The following is a 19,944-nucleotide window of genomic DNA, read 5'->3' on the forward strand; positions in this document are numbered from 1 at the left end:
ATCAATTCCGTCCGTCCACCCGGGTCGCTATTGTATGCAAATCACAGTCACTCGCTTCATAGCGACTGAGAAATCGTAGTTTCAACCTCAATCCCCAACTCCCTGCCTACTCGTCTTAAACACGACCTGACCGACGCAATCACCGCTGTCGCGTCTTCTATCGAGTCCACATTCTTCGGTGGACCGTGTTTGGCGAGCACCTCGATTAGATCGCAGAGAAGTGGGTAAAGGGCAAACAGATGAGCGGATCTTCCGCTGAGAATGTGTGATCGTAGTGGGTCTGTTTTGGTGGCAGAAATGGATATCAGCAGCGCGTCTTCCATAAGAAAATCGTCGTTGGTTGAATGACTTACGAAGCTTGTCTTCACCGAGATACCGCACAAGCGCTCCGGGCCTGATATCCAGTGCCTCCAGACTCTGCATCACCGCAATGATCTCTTCATCGCGCACTCTCGGCAATGGCAATTGCCCGTACGTCCTCTTGTCGCCCGCATAAGAAACAATAACGTTCCTGCATTTGGTAAGCAGCACTGGGCCTACAACTTCGGCGATGCGGTTCTTGATCGCTACGTCTCCTATGGTTGAACAAAAGGTTCATGAGTCCTTGAAAGCATCAAAGTAAAGAGCGCAAAGGACCTCGTACCATCAGTCGAATCAGCAGCCAGCCTGAATACGGTATCCAGACAGGTTTTCGCAAACTGCTCTCGTCTCACAGGCACAACGTCACTGCCCAACGCATGCTGACTTGCCTGCTCAAACGAAGGGACCCCAGCAATCTTCGCAATCGCTTCCGGTCGTGTCGCCACACTGGCTCGTTGCGAGGGACTAGTTGATAGGAGCCCGTTCAATATCGTGCCATCCGGTTCGTCTTGGTACTTATTGTACCCATGCGCCTCCAACTGAGAGGTATATCTCCGGGACCCGTTTCCGATTATGTCTACCAGACGGATCAGAACGGCTTCTGGAACGTGGGGTTGCCCAAATTGATGGAATATGTCGCTTTCAAGAGTGGTGAGAACGAAAATGTCAAAGGCCTCATCCGCCGAAAGTTCCTCGGGAGAAAGGGATGCAAGCGGTTCGCTGCTGTTCAAGTGTGGGTTAGCAATTTATGCATACGCGGATGTTCTCAATAAGCCAAAGCCTCACCTGGTAGGCAGCAGAGTGCCTTCTAGTGTGTTCAAAAGCTTCATGTATATGCCTAATAGGACATCCTGGGGCAAATCTAGATGCGCGCTCGAGTTGAGTACGCCGACCAAATCGAAATCATTTTCTGAGCTAGCGCGGTCACTGACCTGCAACAAACTCATTCAAATTCAGGAGGCCGACACGGATAATCGTCATGCAAGTGTTGGCAGCATATCTCCACAATGGCGTCGTGTCCTTATTCCCCGGATTAGGGCAGTCATATTTCGCTTTCATGGGCACACCCAACGCCTCAATGACGTCGACAAACGGGCCTGATGAGTAAACCGCTTTGATTCGTCCGTACCGCTCAAACAGCTCAACAAGATGCTGCATGCTCTTCTTTGCAAAGGCCATGTAGGTGAAACCTCGCTCTTGTGCAGCGGTCGTTGGGGTGGATACGGCAGGTTGTCGATCAGAGACGGTTGCCGGGCCTGGGCTCCGCGCACTGTCGGCGGCACGACGAGCGAATGGTAGCCTGATGAATCCTGCTACTGTCGTAAGGAGCAACTCGGGCGCTCCTGGGATGCTATCTATAAGGAGCAACTCGGGCGCTCCTGGGATGCTATCTATATCGAGTTTTCCTCCAACTACCAGATCGAGAACCGCAACTTGCAATGGCGTTGGGTGATCGAGATCGTTGATGTAGTCGGCGCGGATTCTACTTGCTGTCGCCCCTGCTTGAGGATTTGTGTGATAAAGCAGCAGGTTTGATACAATATTGAGTAACTGTCTCAACTCGAATAGTCCAAATGTGCCCTTGATGACATCGTATATATCCGCGAATAAGGAAATGAAAGCCGTAAGTGTGTCCTGCGTGAAGGAACCGTGGAGTGTGCTTGGGGTCGTCTTGCTAACCGCCGAGTTGTTGGGAGGTGTACTGCTCCCGGTTGCTATCAGACTTGCTTGGGCCAGGTTCTCATCTGCATTTGAGATGATGCCGTTTCCGATAGCCGCCCAAACATCCCATGCCACCCTCATCAGCTTTACGAGGTGACCCTGCACGTTATCAGGTACCAGTCCATTTGGTGGGTTCTTTGGGTACTGAACCAGGCTTCGCAGGCTCTTGACTGCTGCAATGGATACTTCCGGAGATGAATTGAGACACCAAGATTTGATGTAATCCAGGAACAGTGACCATGCCCGGTCGAAGCCATCGCCTAATTCGACAAGGACGTTCAGGAAATCGAACAGACACCGGGAGATTCCGGAGAGCGTGATGACTTTCGTCTCATCCCACTGCTTGGCGGTACTTGGGGATGCTGAATACGGTGTATCCGAAGACGGCACGCTTGTCCGTCTCGCCGTTTCGTCTTCGCTAGACGCTTGCACTCTTTCCAATAACGGAAACAGGACGCTCCATATGCACTGTTCCCACGCTTGCAAGTTCAGCTTCGCGCCGTTCATACTCAGGGTTCGGAATAGGGACTGGTTTGCCGAGTTGCGAACTTCCGGTCTGGGATCTGAGCAAAGCTGCGACAGGTGGCCAAGCAACAACATCCAGAGTGCGTCCATCGTCTCTTTCGACAATGGCTCCTTTAGCGCGGCGATGCATGCGGATGTTGAGCGTTTTATACTTGATTGCGGTGGAGCTAGGCCTCCAACCGCGACGACCGGCGCCGACGTAGGCTGCTCCTGTTGCTCGTTTACTTCTTGAGGTTCCGGTGACGCCGTCTTCACTCGTTCCAGATCTTGCCGTCTAGTGAGAACGAAATCGCTCATAGACCACAGGAGACCGACCGCCGTCAAGCTGATGTTCAGGTCATCTGTTTGCGAACCAAAGTTTCCAAGAGCTTCGATACATTGATGCAGCACGGTTGGCTGCAAAAGCGAGAGGAAATCCGTGCAAATGAGTTGCAGACATGGGAAAGCGACTCGCACTAGACCGGAAGCTTTCGGTATGGCGGCCTCGACTACCACAGCGGCCTGCGCTGTTTCGGTCTCGGTGACCGGCTTTGGGTCCTTTGTACGCGACTTCCGGATCCGAGAGCTGACAACGGCATGGATGACTTCCAGAATCAAAGGCCACCCCGCGCTGAGATGCTGCCCGCTCGTCTGGAGAATCTTATTTATAGTCTCCAAACCGGACTTTTGCACCTCGACAAACCACGCGGTTTTTGAGGCCTTCTCTCTGTCCTCGTTGTCGTTCGTCGGACTGGCCAGAGCCGTAGTCCCCGGTTCCGTGAGAATCAGCTTGCGCAACGGTCCCAATAGTTTCAGCTCGACAGCATTATCATTGAAATCTGCGACCTGCACAGCAGCGAGTAATACATCGCTGAGGGTAAGACAGAGCTGCGTTCTGATCGGCCCCGTGCAAGCTGGGCTGTGAGCCAAATCGATCAATTCGAAAATGACAAAGTCCCACATAGCCAGGTCCTGTGATTTCATAAGCCGTCCAATGTTCAAGAGAATCACATCGTGCAGTTTTGCCACAGCGAACGATTTCTCTTCAGCGAGCTTCATCGAATCTTTCGTTGTCCCACCGGAGCCAGAAGCCGCTTGAGCTGCTCCTGCTGCAGTGGTCCGAGCCAGCGTGCAAAGGGCTCTCACAAACTCCAAGAGGTTGCGCTCGTCCATCACCGATGTGCTCTCCATAAGCTTTTTGGCGGAGACCAGGAGCGTAACATATTGATTCTCCTGTCCACCAACAACAGTTTGAGTTTGTGGTACAATCGAGCCACTTCTCAAGCGTGTGTCTTTGGTGTCGCTTATCAACGACATCGAACTCGACTCCTTCTTCCCGGTTTTGCCCATCGTTATCAGCTTGTCCGCGACTTGAAGGGTTTCCAGTATTTGGTACCACGCCTTGTCCTCCAGCACGGTGGTGAGTGACTGAGCAACATTAATCAGAGCTCGGATGCACAGAACGTTGCGATCGGTGAGAACGGCATTGCCCGGCCGGAACGCCGCCTGCGAGCCCGATGCATAGGAGCTCTGCGGCGACGCCATTTTGTCATATCCCCCACTCTCCGGAAAAGAGCCCTGCGGCAAACAGGATTTGCTGAGTGAAGCCAGAAATGCGTCCCGATGCGATGTCAATCCTAATAGCCCGACGACGGTCGTGATGTTCTGGTATGCTCTAATCACCATCGCAAAGACATCGTCGTCGATGGAAGAGGTGACTAAGAAAGATAGAGCCGCTAGCGTGCCAGCCCACGACGCGTTTGCCATTTCGATAGCCATAATAACATCGTCTTTATGTTCCGTTGGCGTATTGGCCTCGGCCAACAAGGGCAAAGTGAACTCTGCTTGGCTTTCGACTGTCCGGTTCATGCATTGAATCGCCAGATAAATGATGTAAGTTTCGGGGATAGATGGTGGTTCGGATTTGTCGAGCTGGTCCAAACTGATCGAACGAAGGGGTGAGTAAAAGCGAATGAAATCTCGCTCCAGATACACATGCGTACCATTGCAGTTTGATCTGAGCACCGGTGGCTGTCAGCGAGTGTTGTTGGTCTTCAGGTATCGATTCGAGCGTATCAGAATTTGCAGTATGTGGTGGATGCAGTAGCAAAGCAGGCTTCTCTGCTACGATGATGCGACGAATGGCTGTTACCATCTCGTGGAAGACCTTCGTTGTATGCTCCTTCTGATCGTACGATCGGAAAATGAACCTGTCATCAGTAGACATGCTGTTAGCATTTGAGGGACACAGCACCTCAATGCGCTTGTAGAGTACCTGAGGAGGTCGGCATCGGCACATATGGATCTATACACCTCCATCACGAGAACTCTATGCCACAATGGCGCGTGATCCGGCTCCAAATGCCGGCAAAACATTGATAGGAAGATCTCACATTCCATAACCTGTTGCGAAACGCTCAGTACCTAATTGTAACGGTAAGGGTACATTTCCTTCCCTTACCAATATGTCGTGATACTGCTTCAGAATAACTTGTACGACACGCATTAGACGGCAAGCCAAAGGGAAATCGACACGATCCGAGAAGGATTTGATGATGAGAGGACACACTCTTTCCTTCAAAAGATTCGCAAGTTCTACATGCTTCGGCAAATTGAGCGATTGAGCATCGGCGTCGATCTTCCCAGACCGTCCTGGCACTCACTTCTCGGAATAATCGCGGATGATGCACAATCACGGCCTCGAGGAGCTCGAGACCGAAAGTTTTCGGTAGGGACTGCAGAGACAGGAACGCGGCTGACTCACCACCCGTGAGCAGACACAGGTCCTAGGGAGAGAAGATCAGGAACTACGTCATATGCAACCAAGGAGTCATCGCATGTACCTTGAAAAGCATACAAGCATCTTTCCCGGACTCGCTCAGAGGCGCATCAACGGGTGTAGCTTGCACTCCTAATGAGGTGGTGCGTAAGCGGGAGCCCCCCCGGCATCTAGATCGGAGATCCCATTCCCACCTGCTGCGAGGTTCTCGCTGGCAACCTTATCGAAAACCAGAGTAATCATCTGCCGCACTGTCGCTGCCGCCGTGTTGTTGACAATAGGCGATTTTGTTTCCTGCAACCGGAAACACAACAGCAGTGCCTGGAGGGTTCGGGGTCGCAGATCAGCCTCCAACCCTTTCTCTCCACTCGTGTCTCCAATCCCACTCACATCCGCCACCAAAGATCCGTGTATCGACTTGTAGTTCGTCAGCAGTGGTATGATGGTCTGCAGGATCTTCAACTGCATATCAACACCGCTGCTGAGGAGATCTGAGAGCGTTCTCAAGACTAGACCTATAGATTCCTGCCCGCCCAAGCGTCAGTCCTGGCACCATTCATGACAGGCACATCCGTCCGGCATACCTCTGGTATCGCTTGATGCGTTATGAGTCGTTGTAGACATGGCACGGCGATGTGCACAAGTTTCGGGTTCTTTGTCTCGCACGACATGATGAAAGGTTTTAACGCATCGTCCGTCTTTGCAAGCTCTGCTGACCCCGATTAGCCTCCACACTGATGATCCAGCATGACCGCGGTCGTCCCCACTACGCACCCACGGCCACATAGTCAACGTTGTCGGCCTGTTGCACATTCGGCCGTTCTTTTAGCGCACGTAGGATGTATAGAACACGTTCTGCTGCCTTTCCGCCCGGGACAAGAGTTTTCAGTATAGCCTATCAGAGCAGCGGCCAGCTTCTAACAGAGCCATTAGTATCCACCTCCTTGATCTCCGGGTTCTTTCGCTTGGCCTCGCTGGACAAGTTTAGCAGCTCGGTCTGCAGAAAACTCGCTAATATGCTCATCGTAGCAGGAGTGCAGCACAATATCCTGCTTCCGCCTTAAGACACCAGCGCTCTCGTAAACGTATCTGCACTCCCCTGAAAGCCTTGGTTGAGATGTTAGGAAATAGAAGTCATCGTGGGAAGATGTCGACGGTGGCTCCGTCGGCCATAGGCTGAACATACTTACAGGAGGGCAGAAGTGGCACTGCCAGGTCAAGGCCTGAGGAATAGGACTACGCTCTGCCAGGAAGGGGATATATAGAGGTTTGTATTGGCAGCAGAAACCTGGGAATTTGGAGGCCAGAAAAGCCAGCAAGTTCAAGAAGTCTGCCGGATTCCTCATGACACGCGCGCCGTCCGTCAAAGCCGCTCGCGCGAAACGCAGAGGGCGGGAAGTGAACCTCCGAGTGAACCCGCTCAGATTACGGAAGGAAGCAACTTGAGGCTGTGGAAATGCATCGGTACATACAGTAGGTGTTCATGGCCCACCGACATGAATGAAACCCGGCTAAGTGCATCCGAAGTGCTTATGATGATAGCATGGAGGGCATCTAAAGGATCAGGGCCTAATCTACGCTGCTGCAAAGTATCTGGCACTATGCGTAAGCGCTTCCCGATGCTAGAACCCTCCGCTAAAAGCGCAGTGTCGGTGCAGCTTGTTGGTGGTGCAAAGCCTTCGACATCAAGTGCTTTGACGCCAAATCGACAATGACACCCACTCCATACTCCGCATGAACCTCCCACCAAACTCGGATTTCCAAAAATTGCGACTTGCGTCCCCTCGCACGTTATCCCGGTCCAACTTTCGGAATGTCGTAGTGTTCCGACAAGTTTTCCAGATATTTGTTGAATTCCTGTGGATTTGAGCAACTCATCAGCGTCAAAATCACTATGAAGCTCCACTAGCAACCGAAGCACATACCGCCACTCGTTCCTTATGGCTCTGCGACGCAGTCTTCGCTATACGATCTCGTTGTCGTTGTTTTTGAATTTCCTCAAACTTCAACTCGGCGGCTGTTTTCGTGCGAGGTGGGCGTGGGTCAGTAGACTGTGAACTGGAAGCTATGGTGGAGGTTTTGCTGGCGTCTGAGAAGGAGGTGAGGTCGGAAGATGATTGAATCGACGCGGATACTGCGGCTGATAGCTTTTCTTTATCCTTCTTGGACTTTTTGGATTTCCTGCGAGCCGCGGTGTGGGAATATTGCCGTGAGCATGACTCCTTAGCGCTACAGAACTACGAAATGCGCTGGACTTCCCGAGCATTGCGCTCCCGAAGTCCGACGTACGTACTTTTTTATCTTGCCTGAGTCCAGCCCCTTGAGCTTCAAGGAGCCCCCGGCGAAATCGTAGGACATGCTTTGCAAAGCTTTATGGGTGTGTTGTTGGTGGGAGAGGAAGGCGACGTCGCAGCTTACTGGTCGGGAACTCGGGAAAAAGCACAGATCATACCCTCCCTTCAGCACGCGTCCGTCCTCAAGTGCTGAAGTTGTTTCGACCACGGCACAAAAGATGCAAGGTCAAACGGCACCGCTTTGATGTCAATCAGCGGATGCAACGGAATTCATGGCATTCTATATATATCTGGGTACATGTTTGTTGGAAAGCCCAAGTATTGAACAGACGAAAATTGACACAGGTCGATAATCTTCCTTATCTTTCGTTCTCCCAGCTACAGCTAAGCTCCTCCCGTCCTCCCTCTTGGCTGGCTACTGTACATCTACGGCGTCCGGGCGTGGACCCTGGAATTCACATCAGACCCCACTCGGGCCAATAACCAGGGAGACGGGCGGTCGGTTCACAGACAGTCTGGTGGCTGGTCGGATCACAGACAGTCTTGCCTGGTTCCTGCGAGTCGAGTTCCACCCAAACGTCAAATGAGATATGCCCACCGGGAACAGTCGTGAAGGGAGGAAACCGTGGTATCTGTGTTGAGTCGGTGGTATTTCCAGTATCGATATGAGTGGTGTTGCCTTGAACAGAATTGAGTACGTTTCCGCTCATTAGTCGGTTCAGAGCTGAGTCTCATCGTTGGGCTGCCTCCTTCAGATGTCCATCTGCGCGATGTGCATCCCGGCCTTTTGAGGGCCCCTCTCTCTGCAACGCCCTGACTATCTCCCCTCTCCACCACCCAAATCATCCCTCCCCCTAGCCTCCCCCATCCTAAATCCATCCAAATCCTGCACCCAAATCGCATTCAACTGCTCGCTACCCCCACTCACACCCCCTACACCGGCCGGTCCACCTCCGCCAAACACCACCTCGGGGGTGTTCACATGCTTCAACAGCACCTCCAACATTTCCTCCTTCAATCCAAACTGGCGGGCAAGGGCTGCATTGGAGAGTTCTGTGGGGTGCATTGTTCGACGCATAGTGAGGAGCGTGGTGAGGGTGGAGGTCGGGAGACGGCCGGTAGGTTCCGGGGTTGTTGACGGCGTGGTGGGGTTGATTTTGCGGGTTTCGTAGAGTGACGCATGGGAAGCGCTGTCCTGCTGGGCATTGAGGTGCCGTTTGTTGAGGGTGGTGAGCATTTCGTTGTCTTTGCGGAACTCCCGTTTGGGAACTGAGCTCAGATCGAAGGCCATCTTCTGGTAGTGTTCCAGGAGCCGTTTATGTTCTTCCCTTGGGTCTTCCACAGGGGTCCCATTTCCATCCGACTCCTGGGCCTGCGGTGCCACACCTCCAGGATGCAAGGCATCCTGCAGAGGCACTGCTCCTGCTGTTGCGGGATGTGCGGAAGCTGATGTCAGCGTCGGGTGGACATGGGCGGGCCCGGTTGCCGAGGGAGTTCCGGCGGCCACGGTGTTGGGAAGAGGCGGACTGTTTGGAGGTCTGGCTGCCCATAGCTGGAGTTTTCCTTATTGGGTGTGTGTGTGTCCGTTTCTTCGCTGCTGTCTTTTCGAGAGCGTTTGTGGGAGGATGAGCTGGGACGGAAAATGCGGAGATGGAAAAATGGCTTCAAACGCGTCCTACGAATAGCAATCTACAATTGACTTGTTACTCAGAGTCTTGAGCGTCTCCGTTTGGGAGCTGTGTATAACAATCCCCAACATGAAGGCGCAAGGATGGTCTTATAAAACGTTAAATCAAGCAAAAGCCCCGGAAAAGCCCATTCTATTCAGCCTGGAGCTTTTTAGTAACAGATACAGAACAATCAGCGGTTCTATCCCGTCATGTTTTTCGCACATTGCCGGGCGCCTAGGTCGGGCTGGCCAGCTTTCCAGAATCAGCATTCAAATAATATCGATTAATGCATCTCGCATCCAATTGTCCACATGGATGCTCCTCCCCCCTCCTAAGCTACCCTGTATCGTTGCCATTCGCGCTGCTATCACTTGGAATCGGATTTCCCTCCGTATCGCTGCGGAAGAGGATGGATTAGCCTACGATCGTCGACTACTGTTCTTCAAATGAGTTGTTCGTTACCTTCTTTCCAAGATTCCAGGGGACGTATTTGTGCTTGATCATATGGCGGATTTGCCTTCGCATCGTTATTGTGAAGAGAATGATGAAGTACATTCTGCAGGTACAGAAACGGAACGTTAGTACTCCATGTAGGCTTCTCGTGTAACTGCATGAATGGCTGCCGATGCTTACAGCAGGATAGGCCAGAAAACAGGCACATCGAACGCGCGGAAGAATGCGCAGAAAAGCGATATCCAAATTGCCCGTGTTGCCGACACCCTGTAAATAGAGAGTCCCAGTCAGCGGCTTATCTCAAACCGAGCGATTGCTTCAAGGCATCGCCGCATGTTCCCGCATTGCCTGAACGCTCTAATCTCAGCGTGAGAAACCCACATACCAAAACTTCATCTCCGGCAACCTTCTTATGAACGGCCGGAACTCATCGTTGCCTTTCGTAGGGAGCAGACTGGGACCCTCATCGGCGCCGGGGGAGCCACTGCTGTTATCGAGAAGGTCGTCTGAGGCTGGGTCGAACTTTGGCGTCAAGAACGCTAGGAACAGGTTAAGGAGATATATCCCGAGGGCGTACTGTTGGTTGGTGCGGTGATTTAGTATATAATGTCAGGTGCATAGAGCTACCCACATTTCCTCCACACCGTCGCCGGACTATACGTATGCGCTTTTGTTGTTGAGGGTTTGAGACGGGTACTTACGGTGACAATGTACCATCCCTGAGCGATGAACACGCGCAAGCAGTAAAGGACAAGCGAGACCCCTGTAAACGTCCATCGTGGTATTGTGTACGGCGCGGTCGTATCCAGCAGTTGTTGGAACCTCTATGGGAAGGCAACGAAGCAAAATATGTTAGCGGGGTCTGTCCAAGATTATATTTGTGCAAGCCAAGCCTGTTTTGACGGACCTTTTGCAAAATGGCGGCTTGGGCAGGCAGACCTGCTGGTGGGGGTAGACCACCTGGACCTGAAGCTGATCCTGTGTCCATGGTGTATGCTATCGCTGCGCTGAGAGCCTACTGGTATTGGGGATCCAGACTGCAAACCCGATTATGGAAACCAACTGAGCGTCTTCGAGAGCTTGGGTTTGCGGGCGGGCGAGAAGCGGGTGCGTTAGGGTTTCTTCTGATGACGCCGCTGTTGGCGCGTGGCAGCTTCCCAACAGTTCACATCAACTGCGGGAAAAGTGGCCAAATGGAAGAGAACATACCGCTTGTCCATATGTGCAAGATGGACACCGATCACGTCCTCTCCGTTATTGGCCGAAGGAACGTCCTCCATATATCCGCCAAGTCATGACCGTATGCCAGGACGGACGTTTTCTTTTCTTTTTGCAGCTGCGCATGTCTCTGTTATGAAAGTTATTGCACATGTTTTGCCCAAACGGAAAGGGGGGTCCGTAAACTACGAAAAGGATGCTACAAACAGACTTCGTAAAAGAACCATACGAACCAAAACCAAAAAAGAGGGGATGCGGTATGTGCGCAGTATAGATAGCCCGTCTCAGACGGGTGATACTGGCTTTAACCGAGGGGTGAAGGCCGGGCGAGGGAGTACTCTGCGATACGTATCGAGCAAGTGTCTAACCGAGGAAAATTGTTGTTTTGCGAAGTTGTTTTTGAGAGGCAGGCGTAACTGAATGTGATGCTGGTAGCTGCTGCTGATATGTGGTTCAGTGATGCTGAGGCCTGTCATGCTGCTGATGATGACGGCGTGGTATATAGTGCATTGGGTAAAAAGATGGTCATGCGCATGTCGTTGGGGACGAAACGTGCCGAGGTGTACATAATGGACACTAGCGTCGGTCGGGTGAATCCTCGGAGAGTCTACAATGCAAAATAATACCAAGTCAGTATATATGGATCGCCCAAGTACAAAGAACAGTTGTTTATACCTCACAACGCCCGTCAAAACCGTAACATCATCCATCTTCCCTCCATGAAAATACAACCCCTCTTGAATAGCCCTCGTCTGAAACGGGCTAGCTCCATACCGGCTATCCTCCGCCACCTCCCACGCCCTCGCCAGCAGCGCGTCCGAGATCTTTTTGGGGTCCACATCACTGGGGTGATTGGTGCACCCGGTCTTTTTCAGCACCTTTCGGATGATATCCACAACGTCTTCGTCAAAGACGTTGTCAAACATCCCATCGGAACCCATGATGACGATATCGCCTTCTTGGATTTTGACGCTGAACGACTGGGCGTCCCGGGGTGAATCGCGGGAGCCTGTGCCGAGCTGGAAGGGAAAGTTGAACGAGTGTTGTTGCTCTTCGGAGCGGAAGAGGGGCTCTAAGTTGCGGATTATCAAGACACCGCAATCGCCGAGGTTTGCTATACGGAGTTCATCATCCTGATTGCCAGAGAAAAGATGTTAGCGGACTTGTACGTGCCGGTATCACATGGGCGTAGACACCAATTTACCCGAAGAACCGCAATCAAAGCAGTAGCTGACCCCAGCAGCTTTGCCGCAACAACATCTTTATTCGTTTGATCATAGCTCTTCTGTAAGACTTCCTTCGGGTCAACAGCGTAGTAATCATCAGCGCTGTACTCCGACTCCAAAAAATCGTCGAGCTTGGCCAGCTCAGCGCTAGCGTAATGCATAAGCTTGCGCGAGTATAATGCTGGGTCGGCCTCTGCAAATATGGAAGCGATGGAAGGAGTCAGATTTCACGACCATTGTCCGCGTCAATCGGAAGCCTACACCCACCTTTATACTTTGCCCAACCTCCTACTCCATCAGACACCCCCATCGAGTCTGACCGAACAAAGTAAGCGTCTTCACCAACTTGGGCGGAGAGGTATGGTTCTCCATCGCTGTTCTCGTCCGTTTGCGGCTTTCCCATCGGCGGCCCCCTCCTACGCTTTGGCATGGCCGATGCTGCGTTTGCGAATTGATAAGTCCGGCGAGTTGTTGGTACGGCCTTCGATCGAATAAACGTTCTGTGTTAGCTGATAGTTTTCAAGGATAAACGAGCATTACGGACCACGGTGCATACCTTTTCGAAGAGCTCAAAAATGCTCGGCGCATCGCTCTTTTTGAACCAGTCGACAGACGGTGCCGGGGCGGCCACCGCCGGTATCGATAGCAGTCTCGACTGCTGCTTATTATGAATTCCTAACGCACGCGCTGGAAACTTCATAGTCGCCGTAACCCGGGACGCTGTCGTATGCACAGGGTGGTGAAGGCCACCAACGACAAATGCTGCAGCGGCCGTCGTGAGACTCTCCTGCGAAAAAATGTGTTGCCTCGGCGGCCGCTGCTCATGACGGTTTCCACGAGACCCTGGTGGGGATGGGGGACGAAGTATCAACTCGTTGGGAGGTGCGTGGGTGGGTGGTGGTGGACGAGGGGGAGTTTTTCGAGGAATATCCGGAGACCCGCCGGACGCCGCAGCTTCAAAGCCCGGGCTGCTGGCTGCCGCAAAGCTCTCGCTAGCCTGAAACCGATGCTGGGCATAGTATCGCTGTTGCTGGCCCCGTGGACGAGGAGGTGATAGTGGCGGGGATGGTGGTGGATGAGCTGAAGAGCCGCATGATGGTTGTTGTGTTGCGTATAAGGCGGGACGGGCGGGGATGGCGGTCGCGTGGAGGTAGAGAGAGGAAACGGCCTGGCTGACCGGGTAGCGAACAAAACTCCGAAGATAGTTCGCGAAGCTTTTAACGGCAGTGAGGGGGTTTGGTGGGTGCATCCTGGAAGGTGAAACCACAACAGGGACGGTGGTGTGAATGGTATCCTGTGAGCATCAGCTACGCTCCAATGAAGACCGCGACGCTGAACGTTCGACTCCTCTCAGGCGACCTCAAGAAACCCGACTCCTACTATCCGATATGCCGAAACGTTTTGTTGCTTCCGCCGGTCGCAAAGAGCTCCCTTACCGACAGATGACGGCCGAGACTTTCCACGTTTTTTCAGCTGTCGACGGTTGCACAACTACAACCGACTCGAACTCTAACGATGCACGACTGCAGCACAAACTATCGCCAACGAAGAGAAGCGCCTGTTCCGTCCTGAGAGGTTGAGGAGCTGTTATCGTTTGACAGAAACCTGGGCAAGATTCCCTGCAGGGGAGGGAGTGTTTTCTTGGAGCCGTCGGTCATCACATCACAGGCGCAATCGGGCAATTTGCATGATCGACACAGGGCGCAAACGGTGTCCTAACGCAACTCGAACCCATGAGTTAACATCCCATGCAGTCATTTCTAACAGCTGTGAGCGCGCTGTGTGCTGTTGATTGCGGTCCTCTCTTGATGGCCTCTTCGTTCCCACGCTTCGTGATGACAGGCCCATCACCGGCTTGCAGTTCCTCATTTCATAGAAAAGCACTAGATGCCGCCCGATACGCAAAGAGGGTCGGTGACTGCCACCGAGGCAATAGCCGTCGTTAACCAAGTGCCCGTAGATATCCTGAAGCCCGCCAGAGTGCGGGTCCTACTGGCTCCCGTGGGTCCCTTTCGCAAAAACACCTTCCAGAAATATGTAGACATCATATCTCAGTTCTCAGTCATCTTGACCGCCGACTTGACCAAGCCTGACCTTACAAAGACCCCGTGTATGTTCAGTGTGACCTTTTCCGCGCTGATCGCTGCAGTGATGTGGCAAGTTGTTGCCTATTTTCCCACGCGGTTTTCTGACCTAAGGGTGCTGCGTTTTCCTTTCCCGGCTTGCATGTAGCAAAGTATGCGGAACAGATGTATGAACGGGAGGGATATATTCACATGAACTATGTCACTTCGTACGATAAAGAGCATGGGCCCCTGGAGGAGATGCAGGTCTGGCGGCAGGTCGTGGCGGTGAGTGGTCTTTCACGATCGTCCACTTCAAAAGAGTCTGTAGATAACCAAACTGATCCAATGGAACTCCTCAGGTCATCGGTATCATGCATTGCCAAGAAGTGCAGAGCATAGGCGACGGAGTTAAACGATTCCAAACAATCCTGACGCGGTACCCTGGAGTCCTCGCCTCCCGATGTTTTGCGTTCGAGCCTGCGGACCAGCAAGCAGATGACACGCGTGGATGTATCATGATTCCGGATGACCCGAAGAAGCTCTCGTTTTACTTGATGACGCAGATAAATGATCTCGCGAATGAGCTGTTGGTGTCATTTGGCAACATGGTGCGTGAGAAGGAGGGAGATGGTGTCTGGTGGAAAGTGGACTAATGGCCATTTAAATTCGGCAGGCAGCACATGCCGAGAAGCGACCGATGATCAATGGACCAATCATGGCAATGCCTGCACTTAGTCCAGGGGCATTATCGATATCCTCACCTATGTCTGTGGGAGGAACATCTTCGCCGTTTACACCAAGCGGGTTGATATCCGGCCAAGCTTCGTCCGCGTCACTTACCAGTCCGGTCGCGGGCTCGGGGTCGATGAACAGGGATCCGTCCATTAGTTCCTTGGCCACACAGGACTCGTCCGCATCGATGTTGGGGAGCTTGTTCACAGCAGATAAGACGAAGAAGAGGACGCCAGCTAGAGCACAGAAAATTGTGGGAGATCTCTTTCTTTTGGCTGGCGCATTGGATCAGGCGATAGCCAGGTGAGGTTTCCACAAGATGATCGCCCATGCTCGCCAACGACTCGCTTGCTCATTAACCATCTCCTCACAAGTGCAGCTTCACGTCTGCTCTGGAAGCCATGAAGGCATCCGGCGACTATCAGTGGCAGGCGTCAGCATTAGAGTCATATTACTGTGCTCTGACGCTGTCCTTGCTGCCCAAGACTGGCGCATGGGTAATAATGTTTTGGCAGATTCGGACGACGTGAGCTTGTTACTCAAGGTCTTATTTCGCAAAGCCTACAGACCCGAGCGAAGGTCAACAAGAAGAAGGCGCTTTCAGCAGACAGCCGCTTGGCCCGCCGACATATAACGTGATCTTCGAAGGGGCGCGCTCACATCCTCAGTTCCGAATGCTGATTTGCGACATCCCGGAACGGTACCGTGAAATCGCGTCGTTATATGAGAAGGCATATCAACCAGGGCTATCCGGTTATTATCCATACTTGCACATATCGGCGTATCTGACCATGTCAAAGTTCCTCGCTACCATGTGGTTGACCAGATTCAACGGGCCTGTTACAAACGGCGCGGGTATCGCTTTGTATGCACCCGAAAGCAAAGGGATAGCGGATCTTGCGTCGAATATCGGGATCACCAGTGCTGGAGGACGTACTGGCGGCGCAAGTGGAGGTGGGCCCGCTGGGGCCGCAGTCGGTGGGCAGACTTCCGATAAGGAGAGAATTATCCTGCATGGAGGGCTGGGGTGCTCGCGGGCAGACGTATCATCGTGGGCCATGAAAGCTTGGGCATCTGGGGTTGAAAACTCGAGTTCCGCTGACCAGCTGCGGTGCGCCACGTCCATCACCACCGCATATGCGCTGATAGGATATTGGAGAAAGCATGCTTTTTTCCTGCGACAAACATCTTTGCTACTCGCTGCCCACTACAAAGACGGATCACGCAGAGTTGGGCGAAATAGCTCCCTGCCCAACATCTCTGAAGATCTGGAGGATCGGCCGGCAAGAGTACCTGACACTGCGGGGTTGATGGAATGCCTACGATGTGTCTGCGCGGCATATGCATCTGAGGACAGCAACCTCAACAAGCCCGTAAAGTCGGAAGCTTTGGACTATATTATAGACACCATCGATGATGATACAGAGGACTGGGCCGACGAATTCTTCAACGAGGACGATCTGGATACAGAGAACGGCGAACCTGCCCTAATGCGGCAGCCTTTACCAATCTCACGCGTTCGCGGTGGTTGGAGTGATTTGAGCATTGATGCTTTCCTTGAGCTCATTGATATTGCCAAGTCCCTCGATGGTAATACTGGTCCATTTACAAACGGCGGAGACCCTTCGCAACTGATTCTTTCTTCTTGTAGAGCACAAGTTTGTAATCAGATACTCTCTGCGACTCCTGCAGCGCTTCTGGAAGTACATAGATGAATATGAGCAGAGCGACATCCTGCGGATACTGGAGGATGAGGCCAAACTTCACCCAGTCAAGGCACAATCTCTTTCCGAGTCTTGTCGCATCCCCGTTGTCCGACGGATCGAAGTTGTGAGGTAGGTCGCAGTTACCGACCTGGAGTAGCACCCATCCTCCATTTCTTCGACGTTTCAATGCCTGACCAGCGTTTAGGCAGGTCCCCACACAAGTTCCGTACCCGCACGCCCGCTCACTGTTGCGGGGAGTTGCAGCCGCGCAGGATGCGGATGCGAAAGATCCTTTCCTGTACAACCCTTTTGCGGACAAAGGCAAATTGAACAAGAAAGACCTTGGTCGTAGCGTAAGTGCCTTCCTATATCTTCGAAAACACTGCCGGCTATTTTGGTGCTGACCACAATGCAAATGTCCTTGTGCCTTCCAGGTCGTACTGGTAGCGGGGGAAGCGGCACATTTTGATATCACCCTAGCGAATCCATTTGCTTTCGAGCTGGAAATTGAGGATCTGACCATCTTGTACGTCTCCTCTCTGCCCGATGCCATCCTCACCCGTCCCACATACTAACCTCAACATTTCGCAGAACGTCAAATTTGGACTTCAAAGCAACTCCAAATTACCCATTCTTCATCCCTTCGTCATGTCGAAGCTTCAGTGTCCGTCTCTCCGGTGTCCCACTTGAAGCCGGAACGTTGTATGTCCGCGGCATCCGGGCGAAGCTTTTCGGCGGGGTTGAGGTTGAAGTCGATTGCATTTCGAAGCTCCTTGAGGATACACGACTGAGGACCAAGGATGGACGGAGGCGAAGGCAGGATGAAAAGTCGAGATTTGGGAAGAGGGCTGATGCGGGGAAGCAGGTTAAGGCGAAGGAGGCTGGGTGGGTTGCTGCAGTCGCACAGGAGAATCGTCCGCTTGCTTAACCTTGTATCATTTTGCAGGGTCAAGCCAAGTGACTGGTTCTTCCCCATAAAAGTTATCCCACCACAAGCATCTTTAAGGTTCATCAAAGACGCTTCCATGCCCATGTCTCGAATGCTATTCGAGGGGGAACGGTGGGTTGCATCAGTACATTCCAAATTACCTTTATGAAGCCAACTGATCAAAGTGTCTGCATGCAGAACGATGTTTCCCATCCGACTAGAAAACATCGGCAAAACAACCATCGACTTCCTCTCCGTCGGCCTTATCGAGTCCTACGCACCGCAAGGCGAGAAGCTGCTTTCGCCGGACGGTCAGGAGGATCCGGAAGAAGTCTATGAGAGGGACGTACATAGGAGGAATATCCGCGCTTTGTGGGTGGAGCGCAATGGGGTGGCTGTCGGTCGCGCTCATGGGGATGCGGTGGCGGAAAGGATTGCGGTTAACATCGCGCCTGGAGAGGAGATTGAGATTATGATTGGGTTGTTTGGGAAGACCGAATGGTAGGTGCAGTTTGAAGCATTGGGTACCTCTCAAGCGCATGGACGAAGAACAAAACTTGATGCGAACACATTGCAGCGTTGGAGGCACCATCACAGTCTCGTATGCAACGGTGGGCGAGGACCCCACTGCCGAGCCTCCCGCCTCGGAAACATTTTACACCCGCACGTTGGTGCAGCCGATCATCTTCACCGTCGTCGAGTCACTACACCCCATCAACATGGACATGATGCTGCTCACCAATCGCGACGGCTTTGTCAGTGGAGAGCAGCAAGTGGAACGCAACCTAAGTTTGGAGGAGATGACGGTGGATATCATCGATGTCCAAGAGGGAGGTGGAGCGTTTCAAGCTGGCGTCCAGAGGAGTGAGGAGTACTTTGTGGTCGCCCTGGATTTAAAGAACTTTTGGAGAGGCGTGTTTGAAGTTGGCTTTGAGGTTTATGATGGTGAGGTTCAGTCGTTCTGCGGGCCTGCATGGCGCGTTAAGATACTGATCTCGGTTACAGGCGATATAGACGGGGTCCCGTCGTACGAATCGCGAACAATGGTTCACGCCGGGACAACGAAGCGGTAAGAGACGTGAATGCCGGTTGCGGAGACTATTGAACGTGGGCTGACCACTACCTTATCCATTTCAGGATACATCTGCCGATGAAGCGCCTTCGTCTTCCGAATTCGATAACCCAAGAACCCATCCCACAACCGGAATGGAAGCAGTTCGTCGTAGGCAAAACGCGCAAGCGCGCCGCTGCAGAAGAACGCGAACGTAGAATGTGGTTCTGGTACAGGGAGGAAATCCTCAAGCGCGTTCGAGTTCTATGGACTGCGAGCGGACGGAGAGGGGCGGTCGATCTCAGGCGCGCGTTAACGCTCACTAAGGAGCTGGGCAGAGTTGTGAGAAAGTGTCCCATCAGTGTTGCGGTTGTGGTTGAAGGCAGGACGACGGATGCTAATGGCCTGTGCAAAGTGTCGTTGTGGGAGACAGTGGTCGTTCGGTGGACGGTGCACAATCGTTTGGGTAAGTTTTGGATTTCTACGTACAATTCTGCTCTTTGTTTACCAAGCCTTTGACCGTTTCTGAAAATTTTAGACTACCAATTGATTCCTGTCTTGCGAGTATTGCCAACCCACTATCCAACCCCATCGGTTCCATCGCAACCTGCGATAACCTCCACAAGTAATCCGCAACTTGCCACAGGTTCCCGCGCTGGGTCTTCCATAACACGACCACGCTCCCCACCTCTCCCTCCCCTACCAACCACGCCATCCGCTAACCCAGGAAATCTGGTAGCGGACGCATTCACAACCACATCCAACCCTACATCCACGGCTACACAAGACCCATCGGCCATCCAAGCATCGAACGTCGTCGCCACAGGCCCGCTGCAAACAGTCCTGAAGCCCATCGGAGCACAAGAGACGGGCTCGTACACCCTCCCGATCGTCGTGACAGGGACGGGCCGCGTGAGGTTCTTGTGGTGTGTGGAAGACGCGGGGTGGGGACTGCGGGGCAAGGAGGTGGATGACCTGTCTGAGGATTGGGTGTGGTGGGGTGGGGAGGAGCTTGTCATTGAGGTTGAATGATATGCGACGACATGTATGTACCTAAACTGTATCCCATTCATTTTATTACGCCATTTCTTCTTCTGGGGGCTTCTCCGTGGGACATCTCCATGCCGGGCGGGGCTGCTGCTTTAGGCAGCTTGCGTGATGATCATATTGGGAGGCAGGAAATGAAGGACGCGTCGACCAGGACGTCTCGGCTTGAGGAACTGCTCACTCTCGCA

The 19,944-nt window shown here is 52.8% G+C and overlaps 5 protein-coding genes across 5 annotated transcripts; 1 reads left to right on the forward strand and 4 right to left on the reverse strand.

Moving 5' to 3' along the window:
* Window positions 1-56: 56 nt before the first annotated feature.
* Window positions 57-6,389, reverse strand: EV422DRAFT_567906 (uncharacterized protein; the record flags this gene model as incomplete). Its single annotated transcript, XM_053072590.1, has 15 exons — window positions 57-280; window positions 354-575; window positions 644-1,080; window positions 1,147-1,222; window positions 1,293-4,528; window positions 4,590-4,796; window positions 4,862-4,989; window positions 5,048-5,188; window positions 5,250-5,372; window positions 5,430-5,497; window positions 5,560-5,686; window positions 5,756-5,890; window positions 5,950-6,074; window positions 6,140-6,227; window positions 6,306-6,389. 15 exons carry the CDS (start codon window positions 6,387-6,389, stop codon window positions 57-59), a joined length of 5,421 nt encoding a protein of 1,806 aa, XP_052925205.1.
* Window positions 6,390-6,769: 380 nt separating this feature from the next.
* Window positions 6,770-8,035, reverse strand: EV422DRAFT_531047 (uncharacterized protein). The gene is made up of 3 exons (XM_053070444.1): window positions 7,659-8,035; window positions 7,291-7,546; window positions 6,770-7,222 (listed from the first exon to the last, which is right to left on the reverse strand). The coding sequence occupies exons 1-3, from the start codon at window positions 7,721-7,723 to the stop codon at window positions 7,157-7,159; spliced, it is 387 nt and encodes a 128-aa protein (XP_052925206.1). The 5' UTR covers window positions 7,724-8,035; the 3' UTR covers window positions 6,770-7,156.
* A 1,383-nt stretch (window positions 8,036-9,418) lies between these two features.
* On the reverse strand, window positions 9,419-11,061 carry EV422DRAFT_531053 (RER1-like protein). Its single transcript, XM_053070445.1, has 6 exons — window positions 10,690-11,061; window positions 10,484-10,606; window positions 10,168-10,358; window positions 9,963-10,049; window positions 9,792-9,885; window positions 9,419-9,726 (listed from the first exon to the last, which is right to left on the reverse strand). Exons 1-6 carry the CDS (start codon window positions 10,768-10,770, stop codon window positions 9,697-9,699), a joined length of 606 nt encoding a protein of 201 aa, XP_052925207.1. The 5' UTR covers window positions 10,771-11,061; the 3' UTR covers window positions 9,419-9,696.
* A 515-nt stretch (window positions 11,062-11,576) lies between these two features.
* On the reverse strand, window positions 11,577-12,536 carry EV422DRAFT_550796 (phosphatase 2C-like domain-containing protein; the record flags this gene model as incomplete). Its single annotated transcript, XM_053071797.1, has 4 exons — window positions 11,577-11,607; window positions 11,676-12,133; window positions 12,205-12,419; window positions 12,494-12,536. The coding sequence occupies 4 exons, from the start codon at window positions 12,534-12,536 to the stop codon at window positions 11,577-11,579; spliced, it is 747 nt and encodes a 248-aa protein (XP_052925208.1).
* Window positions 12,537-14,113: 1,577 nt separating this feature from the next.
* EV422DRAFT_496791 (TRAPP II complex) lies at window positions 14,114-19,228 on the forward strand (the record flags this gene model as incomplete). The annotated part of the gene is given in 15 exon segments (XM_053067902.1): window positions 14,114-14,336; window positions 14,459-14,577; window positions 14,652-14,900; window positions 14,966-15,327; window positions 15,404-15,550; window positions 15,569-16,614; window positions 16,676-16,859; window positions 16,936-17,083; window positions 17,165-17,256; window positions 17,322-17,595; window positions 17,630-17,790; window positions 17,857-18,159; window positions 18,236-18,603; window positions 18,664-18,727; window positions 18,796-19,228. The coding sequence occupies 15 exon segments, from the start codon at window positions 14,114-14,116 to the stop codon at window positions 19,226-19,228; spliced, it is 4,173 nt and encodes a 1,390-aa protein (XP_052925209.1).
* Between the last annotated feature and the right edge of the window lie 716 nt (window positions 19,229-19,944).

The sequence above is a fragment of the Fimicolochytrium jonesii genome (genome assembly GCF_025526975.1).
Source record: "Fimicolochytrium jonesii strain JEL569 chromosome Unknown EV422scaffold_13, whole genome shotgun sequence".
Classification (NCBI taxonomy): domain Eukaryota; kingdom Fungi; phylum Chytridiomycota; class Chytridiomycetes; order Spizellomycetales; family Powellomycetaceae; genus Fimicolochytrium; species Fimicolochytrium jonesii.

Coding starts and splice junctions, on each gene's coding strand:
- EV422DRAFT_531047 (XM_053070444.1), bottom strand. CDS start 7,723: ATGTCCTACGATTTCGCCGGGGGCTCCTTGAAGCTCAAGGGGCTGGAC. Junction 7,547..7,658: donor GACTCAGGCAAGATAAAAAA/GTACGTACGTCG, acceptor CGCGGCTCGCAG/GAAATCCAAAAAGTCCAAGA. Junction 7,223..7,290: donor GCCATAAGGAACGAGTGGCG/GTATGTGCTTCG, acceptor TCAAATCCACAG/GAATTCAACAAATATCTGGA.
- EV422DRAFT_531053 (XM_053070445.1), bottom strand. CDS start 10,770: ATGGACACAGGATCAGCTTCAGGTCCAGGTGGTCTACCCCCACCAGCA. Junction 9,886..9,962: donor GTTTTCTGGCCTATCCTGCT/GTAAGCATCGGC, acceptor CTGTACCTGCAG/AATGTACTTCATCATTCTCT. Junction 9,727..9,791: donor CCTGGAATCTTGGAAAGAAG/GTAACGAACAAC, acceptor CCTCTTCCGCAG/CGATACGGAGGGAAATCCGA.